Source organism: Squalius cephalus (genome assembly GCF_949319135.1).
Source record: "Squalius cephalus genome assembly, chromosome: 23".
Lineage (NCBI taxonomy): Eukaryota > Metazoa > Chordata > Actinopteri > Cypriniformes > Leuciscidae > Squalius > Squalius cephalus.
The window spans coordinates 25621609-25640343 of record NC_137144.1 but is presented as its reverse complement, the minus strand read 5'-3'; the positions used below and the strand labels follow the sequence as shown (position 1 = coordinate 25640343).

The following is an 18735-nucleotide window of genomic DNA, read 5'->3' as shown; positions in this document are numbered from 1 at the left end:
CTCTATTTCAATTGTTACTAGTAAGAATGCAATTACAGAGCTCTCTAATTGAATTTTTACTAGTAAAAAAATGAATTAAAGATATGTATAATTGCAGAGCTCTGTAATTGAATTAAAGAGCTCTGCAATTGCATTCTTACTAGTAACAATTGAAATAGAGAGCTCTGTAATTAAAAATGAATGGAAGTCAATGGAGACATATGACTAGTAAAAATTCATTTGTAGAGCTCTCTAATTGTAATTGCTAGTAAGAATTGAATTGTAGAGCTTTGTAATTGTAATTTTTACTAGTAATAACTGAATTAGAGAGCTCTCTAATTGTAATTGCTAGTAAGAATTGAATTGTAGAGCTCTCTAATTGAATTCTTACTAGTAAAAATGCAATTACGACGAGTAACGCTGGGTACAATTTAAGCTAAAACGACTTTCCATAAGCGACACCATCTATTTGTCTCAAATTTGGCCCATTTAAGTAGTGTGCACTTTACCTGTCATCCAGTCTGATGGATGAACATCTCAAGAACCTTGTTTTCCTTCATCTGTGGTTCAGATGGCAGCACTTCATTGAGATTCCTTGAATGGTACTGAACAAATTATTATTATTATTATTTTTACAACATTTATTGTAAAACATAGCTCGGTTCCAAATCTCTAATGACACGTTGTTGTATGAATAAGCAGACATTGATCTCGCATGGCTTAAGTACACCGTTCATAGTGAGACAAAAGTTGTATAAATCAAGAATAGCTCCAAAAGTTTCAGTGAGTGACTCATTTGAACGATTCTAACCGAGTCATTTTGACTGAATCCTTTAAAAGAACAAGCTTGTAAGAGTCATTTGTTCATGAATTACGGCCGTTTTGACACTTTTATTTCTTTCTATAGCTTCATCCCAGTGTTGTTATTGTTAACTAAAACTAAATCATTTTCATAATAAAATTAAAAATATAGATATTAGATAAAAAGATTTAAATGAAAATTAGAAATGTTTACTTGGCAATTAACAAATAAAATAAGTTGAAGTTGAAGTAATAACATTAATAATACTAAAACTGAAATAAATATAAAGCTATTAAGTGAAGCAAATTTTTCTTATCGCTTATTTTTCTTATCGTGAATCGCTAAATCGGCATCGTCATTTGTCCATTTCGTTCTTGACAACACAGAATAATTCCCACTGAACGCACAAGGACGAATGCTCTCGTAATGGTGCACAATAGTCCTCTAAGAGCTGGGAAAATTTTCATTAATATGCAGATTTGGTGAATGGGAGCTTAACTTCAGTTTTTTTGTGAATGCAAAATGAGGGACGTTTTGTCCTTGACAGCAGAGGCGAAATTAACCAGACGTTTCCTCAGATTTGACAGCATATGTCTTCGATGTCCTCCCTTCTTTTCTTTGCATATCATGAGGCTTTTACAACTTGTTTGTTACCAGCTTTTAATTTGCGGTCTGTCACATGACACCAGAAGACTTGGTGTACAGCGCAAGAGGCGACTTTATGTAAGTGCTTTTGGTGTTTTGTTAATGCTTACATATGAATCGCTATGTGATGATTCGTCAAATAATTCTCCTTTTTTGTTCCACAGAAACCATAATATTCTCATATCCCTGCACAAGATGACTTCAGATGGAAGGAAAAGCAGCCATCGTGGCGGGTTAATGTTCACAGCATCTGCGTTCATGTCAAAGAGCAGATGGATTTAGTCTTTTCCCCCACCTAGTTTATTACAAATACATGTATACACAGGCTACAAGTCATAATAGAGGTACATAACTGATCAAGAATATGTACAAATCCCATGTATTTACAGTACATACAGTGGTTTATAAAGGACATGCATCTTGTAACTGCAGTAGTATCATTCTATGAAACCTATCATATTATATTCCAAGTAAGTTATATAAATAATACGATTATTTGATACCTGCTCATGTACGACTAATATTCACATCACGTGGTTCCCTTTATGGATAACAGTGCTTTTATGAAAACTAGTCTTTTGTTAGAGGTTGCAAAGTGGCTTTAATCAGCATCTTCGGATGATAGACATTTCTGCCTGGCTTCGTGATCATCAAACGTCACTTTCTTATTCCGTTTAGGGTCGATCCAGGAGTTTCGGATCACTGCATTGTTCGGGAGTGGATCCGCCTCGATGATGGACACCACCCGTTTCTTCATTTTACTTTTCAGGACATTCTGAAACTTCTGCCTTGTGAAGGCGTACAAGAGTGGATGGAAGACCGTGGTGCCGTAGGCCATGACCAGAAAACCCATTCGGAGCTTGACGGTGAGGTCGCTAGGGCCTGCGCTGAGAATCACAGTGTTTAAAACGGTAATGGGCGTCCAACAGAGGAGGAACGTGGAGATGATTAGCAACGACATGCGGAAAACGCGCTTTTGCCGCTCACGGCGTTCCCGGTGGCGTTTGACGGCCCGTCGCAGGGCGATGATCACCGAGACTGACGTGCGCATGCCAAGCGGAGCATTTCCACGGTTTCCGGCGCTGCTCTGCGAGGCGTCCGTGATCTCGGGAAGCTGCTGTTCAGATGTCGACATGAGAGAGAAGTTCTTTTTCCTCCTAATCTTCTTCTTCTTCTTCTTTTGCGTGGCATGGAAGCGCGTGCCAATGCGGATGTTGAGAGCCTGCAGGATCTTTGCGTATGTCACTAGCATTATGACGGCAGTCAAACAGAAAATGGGGATTTGGGCCACTAGGTGGTAGTACAGTCCAAGTTCGGTGTAATACTCGTTTACGTGCACAACGGCGGTCTGATTTGCTTTGGTGGGCTCCGGTCCTAAGAATCCCACTTCGATAAATGGCACCAAGAAGCTAGCAAAAGACAGCACCCAAATGCAACCCAACAGAGCCACTGCTCGTCCCATAGTCAGCACGCGATTGGCGGGTTTAACGGAGATGTCGTATCGGTCCAAAGTGATGGCTAGCACGTTAGCTGCCGTAGCTACGCTAGCGAAGGACACGCAGGCCTCGTGGAAGCAGCACACGAGCACCGTGTCGCTTTGCAATGACAGCATTAGCACGACAATGGTTAGCGGGATGCAGCAAACGCACACCAACACGTCCAACACGTGCAGGTTCATGGTGACGATGTTGCTAACGGAGTTGACCAGGTTGGACTTCATGCAGTAGAGCGCCAGCACGGTCAGGTTGCTGCTCAATCCCAGGACGATCTCCAGCATGAGGAATCCAGTCAGGGACACCTGGAAGCTGAGCGGGTACGGGATCGGGCCGGCTGCCGTCATGGCGGGACTCACGGCCTCGGTGATGTCAAGGACAGTTACGTTACTCATGGTGCTTTCTTCCTCCGTTGAGGGAGGGACGTGCATTATCCTGAAAGGTAAAAACAGCAGGATTCACAATCAGAGAAAAAGGTAGAAAGACAAGCATTTGAACAGCGTTGTTTCATTCAGAATTTAATGTCTTGAAGATGAATCGATAGCTTGAATGACAGATGGATGGATGAATAGATGAAATGGATGGACAGAGATGGATGGATAGACCGAGAGATAGATAGATGATGGATGGATAGACATAGATAGATAGATATAGTTTGATAAAAATGTATACAATTCAGTAAATACTTCTTCCTTTCATTCCAATTCGACTTCCTGAATTTTAAATTCACACTCGCTCACTTTCACTTCAATTCTGAATTTTGTACAACCCTCTTTGTTCGATCCACTACTAATCTAAGAGAAGAACAAATTAGGTTGTCTGTAATGGCCACAATAAGATTTATTGGGGATCTCACTTATTGAGATCAACAAAACCACTAGATTAAGGAATCTGTGGTAGATTTATGCTGGATTCGAATCCCCGCCATTTACAAAGTTCTGTATGTCTTACTTGTTCAGATTCCCTATGCGCCTGCTAATGGCTTTACATCTGAGGTTCCTGTGCACGTTGACTAATAGTGCATTGGTTATGCACTGGCCAGTCTGTATTAGGCGCTGCTATGAATAGACTCACTTTAGGCATTATTTTTTGTCCACAATGCATTTTCATTTGTTGCACAGTGATGGATTGCTCCATTTGCAAATGTGACTGTCTTTAGTGCTGCGTTTCATTCATCACCGTGAGAGAGAGAATTAAGAGAGAGAGAGAGAGGATTGTCAAGATAAGTATTAACCTGGCTTTTGTAATTTACTCTATGTAGATGGATGCATCAAGGTGCCAACTGGGTACTAATAACTCTTTTTGTTTTGATGTAGGCCGACTGACACCTTGGAGTGAAACCATATGGAAACTCAAATGACTTCATGAGCTAAAACACAACACCTCACAGATCATCAAGCTTGTTTTCTGGACGTCGAACAACCTTGACGACTAATGACAACTGTCCAATCGTTTATTCTACACATTAGTTGACTTACCCTTCCCCTTCCAGGTTTTTTCTCAGCCTCGGGAGTCAGCAGTCGAGACGGGAGAGTCTGGAAGGGGTACAAGTTGTACATCAGCCCCAGGCATGGCCTTTCAAGGAAGTATTCTGCACTTCTTAATCCTCGTAATCCAAGCGAATCTCTCTCTTAATGATCAGGGATGATGTTTTTGTACTAAACCAATTGATATGTTTGGTCCCCTGCCATGTCCAGACCTAACAAAGAGTTGGCATTCCTGTTTTCTTTAACGCACTGATTGAGTCCAAAGAACATGACAAGTGATTTAGAGATAAACTGTCCATTTTCATTTTCTAACCTAGCTTGACTGCTGAAAGCTCGCTTTCCTGTAGCTCAAACAGTAGAGCGTTGGCGCTTGCAACGCCAAGGTCATGGGTTCAATTCCCAGGGAAGGCAAGAACTGATAAGAATGTAAATGCGTACCTTGAAATGCAATGTAAGTCGCTTTGGATAAAAGCATCTGCCAAATGCATAAATTAAAGTAATTGTTTTCGATTAATTATTATATCCACGTTAGGGTTAGGGAGTTGCTGTAATCTCGCTCGATACCATCAGCACGGTCTCATACCGTTCCTTCACTGCTGACATATTCCCGTTATTGCAGTTTTATGGGCCCTAGAAGGTGATAAATCCATATTGATTTGCTGATTTGCATGTGCCATCTGGTGAAGAATCCAAGGTCGCTGAATTGTTTAGGTCAGCATGAGGGCGTTGGGGAATTGGCGATGTAATTTCCAGTCCCCTCACAGAAGGTCACCTTTAGGTTGCATTATCAATGCTTTCTGAAGCCCGTGATAAAAACTTCACATCCGTGGTGAGCATGGGAATGTCTTCCCCTGGGAAATCCACTCGTTCTGGCACGTCTTCCTGAGAGATGGCACTTTGGAAGCAGTTCTCTTCCACTCTTTGATTCCACAATCCTAACAAGAAAAAAGCAGAGAAGTGTTGATAAGTGAACAATCAATTATTCATTAAGCCTGCATCCAATCCATCATCAAGTAAGGACTTCCATGTGTTATCCATTCATCTTTTCCAAGCGGTCTGCGGAAATGCACACGCTCTGGTCTTGCTTAACGTCCATGTGAAGGTACAAGTAACATCTGCGAACCTGCAGGGGTTGATGGATGGGCCCGTGCATCTTGGGAACAATCTACAAACACTCATTTCCAAAGCAATACCTTTTAGGGAAGGTAACGCAATCACCTGTGTTGTTTTATGTCTGTACTTTCTCACATCATTTTTCAGTCAACGGCCCTGCAAGAATATGCCTGGATCACGTGTAACGAGGTGGTCGTGTTCCAGCCGTGAATGAGATTTTACACTGTAAATTTTTCCAGATGTTACAGTCCAGCAGACTTTGACAGATCGAGGGGAAAACCGTAAACAGAATCGATTGGTTATTGGGGGCGAAATTTGTCAGTGGAGACGTGGATCAATAGACTAACTAAAGTAAGAATGCTGTTTACAGGCAGCGGCAAGTTAATCACAAAACATAGACGTCCCCTCAAATATTCAGATAACGGATCGATAAGAGGTTTTCAATGACAAATTCTTAAACTTTAACCTTTGGTTCCTTCAGTCATAAAGGTTGCATTCTTGCAATAAGCAAGCCCCCCCCCCCCCCCCCATTAATCCTTCATTTTGCGGATTTATTTGAATTAGATTGACTAGGGCAACTCCAATTTTGACAGATTGCCCCAGTGAGATGTATATATACATGCTATTCCAAGTTTTGACATCTGCTCTTTTGAACGAACACTGTTTAAATGGTTTTACATCCAAAAACTCAGCCGCATACATACTTGTTCAATCACATTTTTTTTTTTCACCAAAGTTATTCAATATCACCAGCTTACCTTTGCGCTCCCAGAGTTCTCATCTGTCATGCAACGTGGAGCAGCTACATCTTCACTGAAGCATCACCTGAGATCCACAAGTGCACAGACTTTTGTAGGCATTGCATGTCAGCGAGTCGTAAACCTGCTTCTCCTTGAGGAGCATGAATCAAATCCCGTCCGTGCGAACTGTCAGAGTGAAATAGACTGACTTTGATCTACTGTCCTGCTAACTGTTTCTTTCACTGTCTTGCTTTTTTTCCTCTCTTGATGGCACACTCGCTCGCACACTCTCTCTTCGAACTGTGATGCATTGAAGTGTTACCGATGCACCCCTCTGTTGCTCCTCCAAAAACCTTGCTTGTCCCCCCTCTCTCTCGTTCGCTCCTTCTCTATCTTCGTCTCCCTCTCTCACTCACTGCGGCGGTTTTGCAGTGTTGCTCTCTGCTCTGATTGGTCTGTCGTAATGGGGTTAACCCTTTCCTCCCCAGAGAGTGGGGATGCACTCTTTTGTTTTCTTGTCGTTCTCTCCATCCAGCTTTTCCCTCTATCCTGCGATGGAAGCGCAGTCAGTCCCTGCGGAGATGCTTCGGTTTCTATTTAAACACTGTGTCAGAGTTGCATGTTTTCATTCATATTTGATGCCGTGCTCTGTGATGAAAATGGATATGTGTCTACTGGGAAAAGGACACAAAAAGAATGTGGCTGTGTTATAAACCTAGTGAGCTGTCTATGTAGGCAGCATTTTATGGTGCGCAGGCAGTTTTTAAAGACTATTACTTCAATGATTCTTAATTTTGGCAACATTTTGGCTGAAACAGCATGGCATGCATTCATAACGGAGAAGGCAGTGTCAGAATGTTTTGCGATGAGCTCAGTGGGAAAAATATATATAATTTGTCCAGTACCTATAACCTACCTACAAGTACCTATAAAAATGATACATGCACCAATAAGACCGATAAGCCGATAATTATTTTGGTATGATGAATTTAATCACAACATTATAATGTACAGAATGAAAAAAAGATAGATAGATATTAAATATTGATATAAAAATTATATCAATTTACAAATCCTTTCATTTAAAAAAAATAGTTATATAATGAAATGACATATATGATGTATTCCTATTCATTTAAAGATTAGCTAATTATTGCATTGTATCAATGTTAGAAAATTATTAGTATTTTTAAAGATGAACATTTAGAAAGTAGATGTAATATTGAGCGATAATGTCTTATATCAGCCGATAACCAATATGAGCATTTTACATTTACATTTAGTCATTTAGCAGACGCTTTTGTCCAAAGCGACTTACAAATTAGGACTTAATTAAGTGAGTCATCGTGAAGAGGCAAAAACGATGCAAGAAGTGCTCAAAATACGAAGTTCAGGCATTGGTCAGAGTAGCATAAGCCCGGATTGAAGGAAAAGTTTTTTTTTTATATATTTTTATATATGAGGTTAAGTGCTCACGGAAGAGATGGGTTTTCAGCTGTCTTTTGAATGTTGTCAGGGATCCTGCTTTCCAGATGAGGGTGGGGAGAGCATTCCACCAGCTTGGAACCGTGAATGAGAATGTTCTGGAGTGATTTTGTGGCTCTCTGTGATGGAACCACGAGACGTCATCAAAAAGTAATTTTGAGAATCGAGACGTTATTATGAGCATCCATAATAGGTAAAAAAAATCAGATTAATTAAACGTACATGATCTTACCCAACATATTTTTGTATAATATAGTGTATTTTAGATGCTATTGTCGTGTGCTTAATGCTAATGGGAAATTATTTAAAGGGATACTCCACTTTTTTTGGAAATAGGCTCATTTTACAACTCCCCCAGAGTTGAGTTTTACCATTTTCGAATCCATTCAGCCGATCTCCGGGTCTGGCGGTACCACTTTTAGCATAGCTTAGCATAGATCATTGAATCGGACAAGACCATTAGCATCTCTCTCAAAAAAATGATTTTTGATATTTTTCCTATTTAAAACTTGACTCTTCTGTAGTTACATTGTGTACTAAGACCGACGGAAAATGAAAAGTTGCGATTTTCTAGGCTGATATGGCTAGGAACTATACTCTCATTCCTGCGCAATAATCAAGAAACATTGCTGCCGTACCATGGGTCCAGCAGGCGTAATGATATGACGCAGCGCCTGAAAATAGTCCCCAGCTCGGTAGACTATAGGGTCGACTATTTTCAGCCTATTTCTGGCTTAAAATGACTAAATAGGCATAAAATGAGCCTATTTCCAAAAAAAGTGGAGTATCCCTTTAAATCAAAGTCGAGTCTAACATGCATTTTACAAAGTTGAGCGCTATTTTAGCTGCCTATATCGATAAAATTGTTCACTTACGAGATTCCAATTCAAACCAACTGTGTAGGCAATAGGCAGCTCACTAGGATTTGAAACAGAGCATGTGTGTTATATTTAGATGATGGGAACACTTAGCGTGTGTGTGTGATAAGTAAAGGAATTGTGATTGATAGTTTCAATTAAACCGGCCTGTCAGCTGGCAGAAGGAGCAGTCTTTCTCTATTCATTTTGTTTGGCTCATTTGGCAGGTAAGGGGGGGGGCGTTGAAAGTGACAGTCGTAACAAGAATGTGTGTGTGTGTTCATATTTGAAGCACTTGTTGGCGTGCAGCTCTCTGTTCTGAAACGCACATGTTGTATTATTAAGTAGTAAACAGCCTTCTATAGACACGGCGGCAGCGCTGCTGAAAACTTTTTACTAAAACCAGGCTCAATATTTCAGCTGCCATTAATATTTCAGCATGCTTTCCCAGCAGCCTTCCAACACTGCAGACTAATATTCGGTTATTCCTAACCATTTTTCTGTGTTGAGTGTTGGAGAAAAAAGACACTAGCAATAGCAGACAGCATTGTGTGTGCTGTGGATAAAAATGCACAATGATCATTCTAAATAGCTATTTTGATTGACTTAGAATTTTTTTTTAATATAAATAATCCTCTCTCCGCAATCATGTGTGTCCTTACATGTTTGTCCATATGCAAATCAGACAGATGAAGGCTGTGAGGAAAAAAGAAGATATAGTAAGTATATTTTACAAATATGTTGACATGCATTTAGAAGAAAGTACTGCGGTGGTAACAGATGCTAATACTATTACTTTTTGGTTCTGTTTTCGGTAACACTTCATTTTACAGTGTCATTGTTACATGTAGTTACTATAGTAATAACTATAAATTATGCATAATTAGATGCAACTAACCCTGAACCAAACCCTAATCCTAATACTAACCCTATAGTAAGTACATGTAGTTACTTAATATTACTCAGTACTTAAATGTCTAATTACACTGTAACAACGACACCTTAAAATAAAGTGTAACCCTGTTTTCTAGCTGATTCTTATAGCATATAGCATGGTGAAAGTTATTTACAAAAATAACATGGTTTTACCATGGTACATATCCAAAAAGCCAGAGCAATGAGATTTACCATTGAAGTGCCTTGAAATGCGGAGCATTGTTCAATGTTGATGTAATTTCCACTGAAACAGGAAGACAGGGCGGGACATATCGAATAGCTCCTCCCCTTTTTTTAAATAGCCAATAGCATTTAGTTTATATCACGGCTTGGCCAAAGCCGTTGAGCTCGGTAAAGCCGCAGTTTACTCCTGATCTCTACCCTGGTAATCCAGAGTTCTCGCGAGAGCACAAGTTGAATTTGCTCAGCGAGTTTTCTCTGGCGTCGAGTAATGATGCTCATTAAATATGCCCTTGTAGCCGAGCTGCACCAATCACATCGGGTTATCTGATATAGGCGGGCCAGAGGTGAGATGACGACAGCACTGTGACGTCGAAGTCATTAGTAAACATTGCAAGATGGCTATGGATGAACACCAGTTGTTTGAAATGGCTTTGGCCGCTACAATGATCGAGTTAGACTTGGCTTTTTATCTAAAAGAGGAACAGAAGACGACGCTCGAATCGTTCCTTTGCAAGAAGGATGTTTTTGCTGTTTTGCCGACCGGATACGGCAAGAGTCTAATCTACCAGTTAGCTCCGCTCTGGATAAGTCACCCCATGTATTGTTGTGATTGGTCGTAGTGTTATCCAATTGCGTGCAGTGAGATTTTCAAATGCATGCTTGGTGCCGCCCCTCGAGTTGGGCGATTTTCATTACTCAATGCCAGACCCTTAATCTTTCGGATTTGGGTCTGGATTTCCAGGCTACCTAATCTCTAGTCTCGGCCGCAGAAGTCACGTCCACAGACCGTTGGCTGAACGTCTGATGCATATGGCACACTTCTCTGGAAACACTTCAGGAGTTTCGAAGTCGCGCTCTGATCGGTTGAATTCGCGTTCTTTAACGGTCCGCCTGGAAACAAATGCCGTGACGCCAAAACCCCTTCGTGGAAGAGGAACGCCGTTGTGTTTACAACTTGACAATGAGCGCTTACCAGGATCAACTAAACGCTGGCTTTTCAAAATTATGTGAAGTTCGCGGCTCCATTGTTGCAGTGAACTTGCACGTTCTTGAATGAATAATTTATTAGATGCACGCTGGTCTGTTATTGTAGAGACATCGACATTATATTCTCATGCCCCTAAATATGACATGGAACAAAACGAACTGTGATTGGTTGCGTTACATATCAGTCAAATGTCCTCTTGGTGTCGGCGCCGATGGCCTTGTGGTCAGTGCACCGACATGTAGCGCCTTTGCGCTCGGGCGGCCCGAGTTCGAGTCCCGGCTCGTGGACCTTTCCTGATCCCATCCCCCGTCTCTCTCCCACCTCGTTTCCTGTCATCTCTCTACTGTCCTGTCACAATAAAAAGGAAAATCACCAAAAAAAAAACAATATACAAAAAATGTCCTCTTGGGCGGTCCTTGACTGCTGATAGAGTCCAGAGCTGCTGCCATCAGTCTGAAGGTCTTGCTACGCGAGACTACCTAATCTCGAACATTTCTTCTCCTAATCTTCTTCATTTCACTTTAAAATATGGCATACTGTGCAGAATTCAAATGGGTCCAATATGTTTTCCGGTCTGCGCCGACTCTATCGTGCCATCGTGTCTCTGGACCGGAGCTTTGGTGGCTCGCGTGACACTAACGTGAAACCAGACTTAATTCGTCTCAATGGAAAGCATATTTCAAATCATCTCTATCGTTCCCTATTCCCTATATAGTGCACTATGTGCCATTCACCATGTAGAAAACAGTAAATGTGTGAATAAGTGACCGATTTCAGCCGCAGCTTCAGCGTCTATTTATAATGTAGGGGGCGGGGCTTCAGATTCTAGAGCGCATTTGATTGGTGCATTGATCCATATTGGTGGAAGTGAGAGACTTCAAGTTTTGAATGCTTATATCTTCTAAATGTGAATTTTGTCATTGTTTTGGAGCACACTAACTTTTAGATAACAGTAAGGCTTACATATTCATACTAAAAGCCAAAAAACTTCCATTTTGATTTTCACTTTAACTCACTTTTCTGGAGTGGCAGACAGTGAGTCGACTGGGAATTCCAGCACTCAAGCGCTGTTTCGATCCGTCTGCCACCGCTATGTGAGCAGAACAGCAAAAGCCCTATTGGACGTCTGATTTTTCTAGGCCTGGCCGTGCGAGAGGGTCATTTCACAGGGCCAGAAATCAGCTTGAGAAAGGCAGAGATCTCAGCAGCGGCTCTTTTATCTCTCTCCTGCAGTGCCACTCATGGTCTTTGTAGCCGGAGTGTGTGCGGCAGCGTCCCAGTAGATTAACACAACGCTAATAGAGCCGCCCGCCTTTGTGTTACTGAAGTGGCGGCAGTGTTTTAATCACTCTCCTCTTAATACGCACAGTAAATCTGAACACTTTCTCGGCTGGAGCAGCGAAAACGAGAGCGAACAGGAGAAGAAAATTTTTCTAAATTTTATGTGAAAGATATAAGCTTCCAAAAGGAATGAATTAAGCACACTTGTACACTCAAGTGTCCTGAGGGAATCATTTTAGCGACTTCAGATGGCCTACATGTAAATCAGCCAGTGCAGATTAACATATTCATTTGAGTTTATTGCTATGTCGTTTATTTTGATGCTGCTGTTCATCGACACTGTTGTATTTAGTCTGAATTTATCGGTTTAATTCAAAGCTGTCACCCTATTCAAAATTAGTTTTTGTCCGAGATAAAGTCATATCATCTGATAATTTCATATAAAATGATTCTGCTCCCTTCAATAGATTCAGTTTAATTTTTTAACAACTAAAAGTTATCATACATAGCTCACTATATCTCAGAAAACAGTTATAAGAAAGTTAAAAATCCCCCCCCCCCCCCCCCCCTTAGCTTCAGACACGTCTATGTTTATTGGTGCGTTTTCTTATGGTCTTTCAACTTTTTAATAGCTTCTTTTAGCCAAAGTTTAGGCATTCATTCTGAGACATTACATTAATTGTACAAGAAACTTTGTTCCGTTTTTAAAACCCTTCATTGCATGTTCTTTATGAATTTTTTGCAGGCCGGCTGATTGATTTGACAGTTTGATGTAGTTTTGCATCCATTGTTTATACATACATTATTCATTTATTGGTGCACACGTGTTGTTTTTCAGCCGTAGCCTGTTTTCAATCCTCTTACTTTAGTGTTAAATGTTCATCTCTGTGCAATCAATAAATGATAATTGGTCGTGGGCCTCCGCTAATGTACTTATACTCAAGCCGATGACTGCATTTATAAGCCCTTTGATGTTTAAGCAAACAAATCACTCATCTTTGTTTGCGTTTATGACACTCTAAATCTGATTTGTGAGCGATACCCTGTAGCCTGAAGTGATTAATCTTTATTGTTGAAGCTTGTAAATTTGATAATGTGGCCAGTGAGGCAAGACTGTTTTGTCTGTGTGTAATTGTGGGCTCTCTCTATCTTTCCCCCCTGTTGTCTCATTGCATCATCTGTTGTTATTAACATGTGCTCTGATTTGTTTTCTGCATGTTTTGTGTCATCTCTAGTCCTCTGTGGTGTCAGACTAACTGGTTACATGAATTAGAGCTGGTGAGGTCACATAATGAGTGAAGGCACACATGAATGCCATCGCTTGGCATAAAAAGCAGACTTTCCGAATTGGGGCGTCAATTAAAGAATTATAGTTGAAGGTAATTGTTAGTGGTTGTAAGTTGTAATTGTAAATGTTAACCGAACATTTAATTTTTATTTCATGTATTGATGTCATTTAACCAATTTATAAGGTGATGGCGACAAAAGTTTCCTTCACTAGCTGCATTTCCATTACCCTTCAAATTGCGCAAATTGAAATTGCGAATTGACAATACGCCCAATGGAAACACTTCAATTTCGCAAAAACTCCCATTTATCGCAAAAAAGTTTTTAAGCTCGCATGAGGTGGTTTTTCAGGCAATTCGAAAAATAAATATTTCGCAAAACTGCAATGGAAACAGTTTTTGCGCATTTACAGGTCACCTGATGTAGATGACGCGGTGCTTTTGGACAGAATACGAGACAGAGCTTTTTATTAAATTCATAAAAAACACAATAATTACAGGAATAATGGATTCTAAACCTCAAATAAATGCCACAATCAAGACCTCGAAGCAGATCTGAGGGAGAAACACCCAGAAACTCCTCATATGTGGTGCTCACAGGTGCCTATAAGGGTCATTCCTTACCATTAATGATTGGAAAACACACATACATCTCCTTCAATAGATAATAATGGCTAGTGCAGTGGCTGGGATATACATAATCCTACCAACGTCCGTTGCCATGGTTTTAGAATGATTTTACTAATCGCGAGAGGAAAAATGTAGTTTTAGTCGCATAACATTGGTTAATGGAAACGGCGTCATTTCGCAATAGTTTTTTGTCGACATTTAGAAAAAATCACAAAAGTTTTGCGCAAATCTGTAACGGAAACGCGCCTACTGATAGCTAAAATGCAGGTTCCACACCTAATATGCACCATTTCCTCTTCATTTTTTGGATCAGTGTTAAAAAAGCTCAATGCATTTGTAACAAATTTTGTCAGAAAGTAATATGAAATTGGCCAATCATTGCGACTTCCTTGTACGACAAAAATTTCCTTCACAGATTGCTAACATGCAGCTTCCACACCTAATATGCATCATTTCCTCTTCAGTGCTGAAAAAGCTACTTTTGTCAGAAAGATAGAAAGAAATATGAAATTGGCCAATCATTGCGACTTCCGAATTCATAAATGTGAGGGCTTGAATGTAGCAAACAAATCATACCTGAAATCATACGGTTATTATGCTGCAAATGAATGCATTTTGAACAAATTGAGGTGGATGCAATTTCAGTTTATAGATGAAGTAAATCTGCTTCTTATGAGGCCTTTTGTTGGTTTTAGCTGGTCTCACAGCCTGACCAAGCTGGTTTAACTGGATGACCAACTGGTATACCAGCCGGACCAACTGACAAATGTCCAAAACATCTTGAAATCCTTCAAACCAGACCAGTTTGACCAGTGGAAACCATCTTGGTGCAAACCACCTGAGGCTAAGTTCAGAGGTCTTCAACCTTGGAGTCAATTGCAGGTTATGTTTACAGTATATTTTCATTTTCCGTAAGGCCAGTTTCTACGCATAAATATAAAATATCTGGCTTATTTCGTGCTTAAACTGTTCAGTGAAATAGCATTACTTGGATGCAAACATTCATTCGATTTATGCAATTCAACATATCCACTACGGTGCATCCCTGGAGAAATTTTGGAGCAATAAAAGCTGCTGATACTGTCTGCTAACAATAGTGCAAGGCATTCAGCGAGCTTCACATCAGTGCCAAACGTTGGATATAATAGCGGCGATGAAACACTTTGAACACTGAACATCAGTCCTTAGGTAAGTTCTAGTCGAAGTGATTTGTTTTAGTATTTGTGAAAGAGTCAGTATCAATATTGACTAATCATTTAATAGTAAAAATGGTTTATTATTAAGAATGCATTTTACCAGTTATGCTTAATACAGTTTTTGGCTGGAATTTTGGGAACAACAACAAAATTTTCAAAATGCTGAAACATTTTTTTTTTTTTTGCAGAATATTGTTGCAACTTTGACCATTATATTGATATTTAAACGCATTTATAAAGTAGATGACACGTCTATTATATTTCAGCATACAGTATACACCAAAAGAGACAGAGAGTCACTGCAAACCCCTTGACTTCCTGTTTGAGTTGCATGTTTACATTAGCCTGTTAGCGTGAGAAAGGACAGGTCCGCTGTTTCAGAATGCTGCAGACATGCTCCAGAGGACACATTGTTCACCCCTCGGTCAGAGATTCACAAGAGAAACTGCTATGTCATGCATTAAAAAAAACCTGGGGTTCGCCACGCTCGGTTTATATTACAAGGGCTCCGATACGAAACCTAGTGAGCCGTGTTGCTGTCTACTACACCCTATACACTGACAGTGAGGACACATGCTAACCCAAATACAAAAAAAAACAATGGAAAACACAGATTGTCCGATTAACTCAATTATTTGGTCTACACAACAAAGTTGAGTTTTTCTCTTAAACTTGATGTCTTTGCTTTCAATTAACGTAATTCTCTAAAATGTGCAATATAGATTAAATTCTATGAACCAATCAAGTAGTCCAATGATTTTTTGATGTTGACTTAACTGAAACTCCAGCTCCCAGCATGCATTGCATGAGACTTGATGGGGAGGGTAAAAAATTAAGTCTCATTTTATGTGGTTTTGAACAAGATGAGAAAAAGGGAGACTAGATAGTGTTTAATGTTCGATTGTGTTTTTTGATTCAGAAGCATTTAAATTACACAGGATGTCCCTGCTGGAAATAACCCAGCTAAAACCAGCCTAAGATGAGTTTGCTGGTTTTAGCTGGTTTAAGCTGGACTTCTAGCCTGGTCAAGCTGGTGTTCAGATGGTTTTAGATGGTCTTTCAGCTGGTCTCCCAGCATGACCAGCTAAGACCAGTCTGGTCAGCTAAAAAAGTGTCCAAAACCAGCCTGGGAGACCAGCTGAAACCAGCCAACCAGCTTAGACTGATTTTTTTTAGCTGGGGGTGGGGGTTTTCAGCAGGTCTGCATCTGAAATCGCATTCTTCCTAATCCCTACTATATAGTAGTTGAAAAACTGTGGGAAAAAAGTAGTATGTCCAAATCCACAGTATTAATAAAACAGACGCAGCGTATATATAAAATTGAAGGGAACCATATAAAATCACTTCAGAACGACTTCATTCGCTGATGTTGAAGTTACTGAACAAATTATGCTTGTGTTACTTAAATGATTCACGTTGAACCGATGTAAATGGATAAATCATGTAAATCCACACTTTTTTCAGTGCGTTGCATGTCGTCATACAAATTGCACACTTAGCGAGATGTGCACGGGAGACTAGAAATTAGCATTAGCATGTTGCTGATGTAGTCGTGTGGTAGTCTAAAATACACAAATATTGGGTCAAATACTCTATGCAAATTAATCAGTGAATTATTTGTATGTATTTTTCCCGCTTTCTCCAGCATCTTTAAAAAAAAAAAATCAGCTCTCAGTCATGCATTTTGGTATTGCCTTTTCCGCACAAACCACATAATTATAATCTTTTTCGAGTTGCATTCATGTTTATAATGCCTTAAAGTATAGGCAGCTCAGTAGGTTTCAAAATGGAGCCAAAAACTTGATGAACGCAGAGATATTATAAAATCAAGTTTTGCTAAATTTAACCACTTTGATTGACACCACCAAGGTTTATTTTTTGATGTAACAGATCCGTAAGCACATGACCAGGACATTGGACGCTGAGTAAATGTTTGTACGTGAATCACAGTTGTTTGTCCTGGCCATATAAAATATGTCGCATATTTATTTTTTCTCCCAGGGACCCTAAACAACACACTGTGCGCTGCGGGATCATCCGATGGTTATCACGTGACGGTCACTTGAACGTTTGGGACGTGGACTCATCAATCACGGAGCCCACGTGCGGTTCGAAACCCGTAACCTCCCGCGGAGAGGTTCTGAAGATGCGACGTGCTGTTTGTTTTTCCACATCAAGAGAGCTCTTCTCTCGGAGAACCAGAGGAACTTCCATGTAAACATTTGACGTGTGAACACCGAATGCAGAGAAGAAGGTCTCCCACTTTCTCACGCTGAACGCATCAGTAATTGTCAGGGCTTTCGAAAGCGGGATGAGCGCCTCCATTATTCTCCTCTTGACTTTAAGTGCATTAGCATTTAGTACTGACAGACTGACTGATCTCTTCCCCGTTCCGGTAGTAATGACCGATTTTAGCGATGCCGTTGCGGTCTCAGAATGAACGAGCTGATGTTGTTCTTGGCCCGCTCAAGTGTTTTGAATATGTGGTTTATTTTGGGGATTTATAATAATAATTGAAAGCCATTTTACTCTATTATTTGGTGCTCAAGACTTAGATTAGTAATCTAGTCCAGTGTACATACAAAAATGTTTGTTATCTGTGGTGAAAATCAAGCTTTTAATGTTGTTTATATCTCTATGAGGTGTTTTTAATATGCTTTAAGACAAAGCATGTGTAAATTCATAAGTCGACACCATTGCTGAGTGTTTTCTCCTTAAAACTGCAGTGAACCAAAGACAGTCTCAAAAACACGCTTTGAAATCGCTGGTGTTTCTGACGTCACAAACTACCTCGTAACCAATCAGATCAACGTGTGATCGTCAACCAGTGGATCTCTGAGCTGAGTGAGTGAGTGGAGGCGGGGCTCATTTGCATATTCATAGAACCGCGTATACTAAATGAGGCAAGGGTGTCGAGTTACATTCAAGCTATTTTAAGGCATGAAGAATATAAAAGGTTTAAATATGTCATTTTGGTGATTAAAGATGAGTTTTAAGGAAGAGTTTCTGCATTACATTAAGAGTTCATGCAGGACGAGAGCAAAACAGAATTCAATAGAACAGAAAGGAAGGGTTTTGAGGTTTGTAAACATTAGATGCAGTGCAACAGACAAAATTTCTCTGACATGCGTTATAGTCATCGTTTGGCTAGAAATTTTGGGCATTCAAAAGTAGCTGTGTATTCTGGTGGAAAAAAAAAAAATTGCAAGGAGCATATCATTTGTAAATATTTCAATGTATTATAGATGTTTTGCCAAATCCATCAAATCAAACTTCTATTTGGCGTAGTCCATGAATCTGTACAGTCTGGCTTCTTCCAAACCTGCTTGGATGCCCATCAACGGCACATAGTTAATATTCAACAAACTGCTTCCACACCTGCTGCTGAGAATCATGCATTAACATACAGTCATTGTCCCAGTTGGGAATATTTCCGGTTCTTTAAATGCATAGAAGAGCAGAGGTGGGATTAGCTTTGGGAAGCACCTGGAAGATAATGCCTGCTTTCTATTTTCCAGAGATTACGCTGAAGTATCAGGCACTTGATCTGCCAGCCGTTACAGAGCGCGAGGTTAACGGAGGTCAACGGCCTTTTCCCAAACCAGGAAATTAAAGTAGGTGATTAGGAAGCAGG

The 18735-nt window shown here is 40.2% G+C and overlaps 1 protein-coding gene across 1 annotated transcript; it reads right to left on the bottom strand.

Moving 5' to 3' along the window:
• Nucleotides 1-1430: 1430 nt before the first annotated feature.
• Nucleotides 1431-6949, bottom strand: gpr22b (G protein-coupled receptor 22b). The gene is made up of 3 exons (XM_079859931.1): nt 6278-6949; nt 4398-5341; nt 1431-3354 (listed from the first exon to the last, which is right to left on the bottom strand). Exon 3 carries the CDS (start codon nt 3348-3350, stop codon nt 2028-2030), a length of 1323 nt encoding a protein of 440 aa, XP_079716057.1. The 5' UTR covers nt 3351-3354; nt 4398-5341; nt 6278-6949; the 3' UTR covers nt 1431-2027.
• Nucleotides 6950-18735: the final 11786 nt, after the last annotated feature.

Bases quoted from the DNA above. Each gene is read 5' to 3' on its own strand.
- gpr22b (XM_079859931.1), bottom strand. From the start codon at position 3,350: ATGCACGTCCCTCCCTCAACGGAGGAAGAAAGCACCATGAGTAACGTA.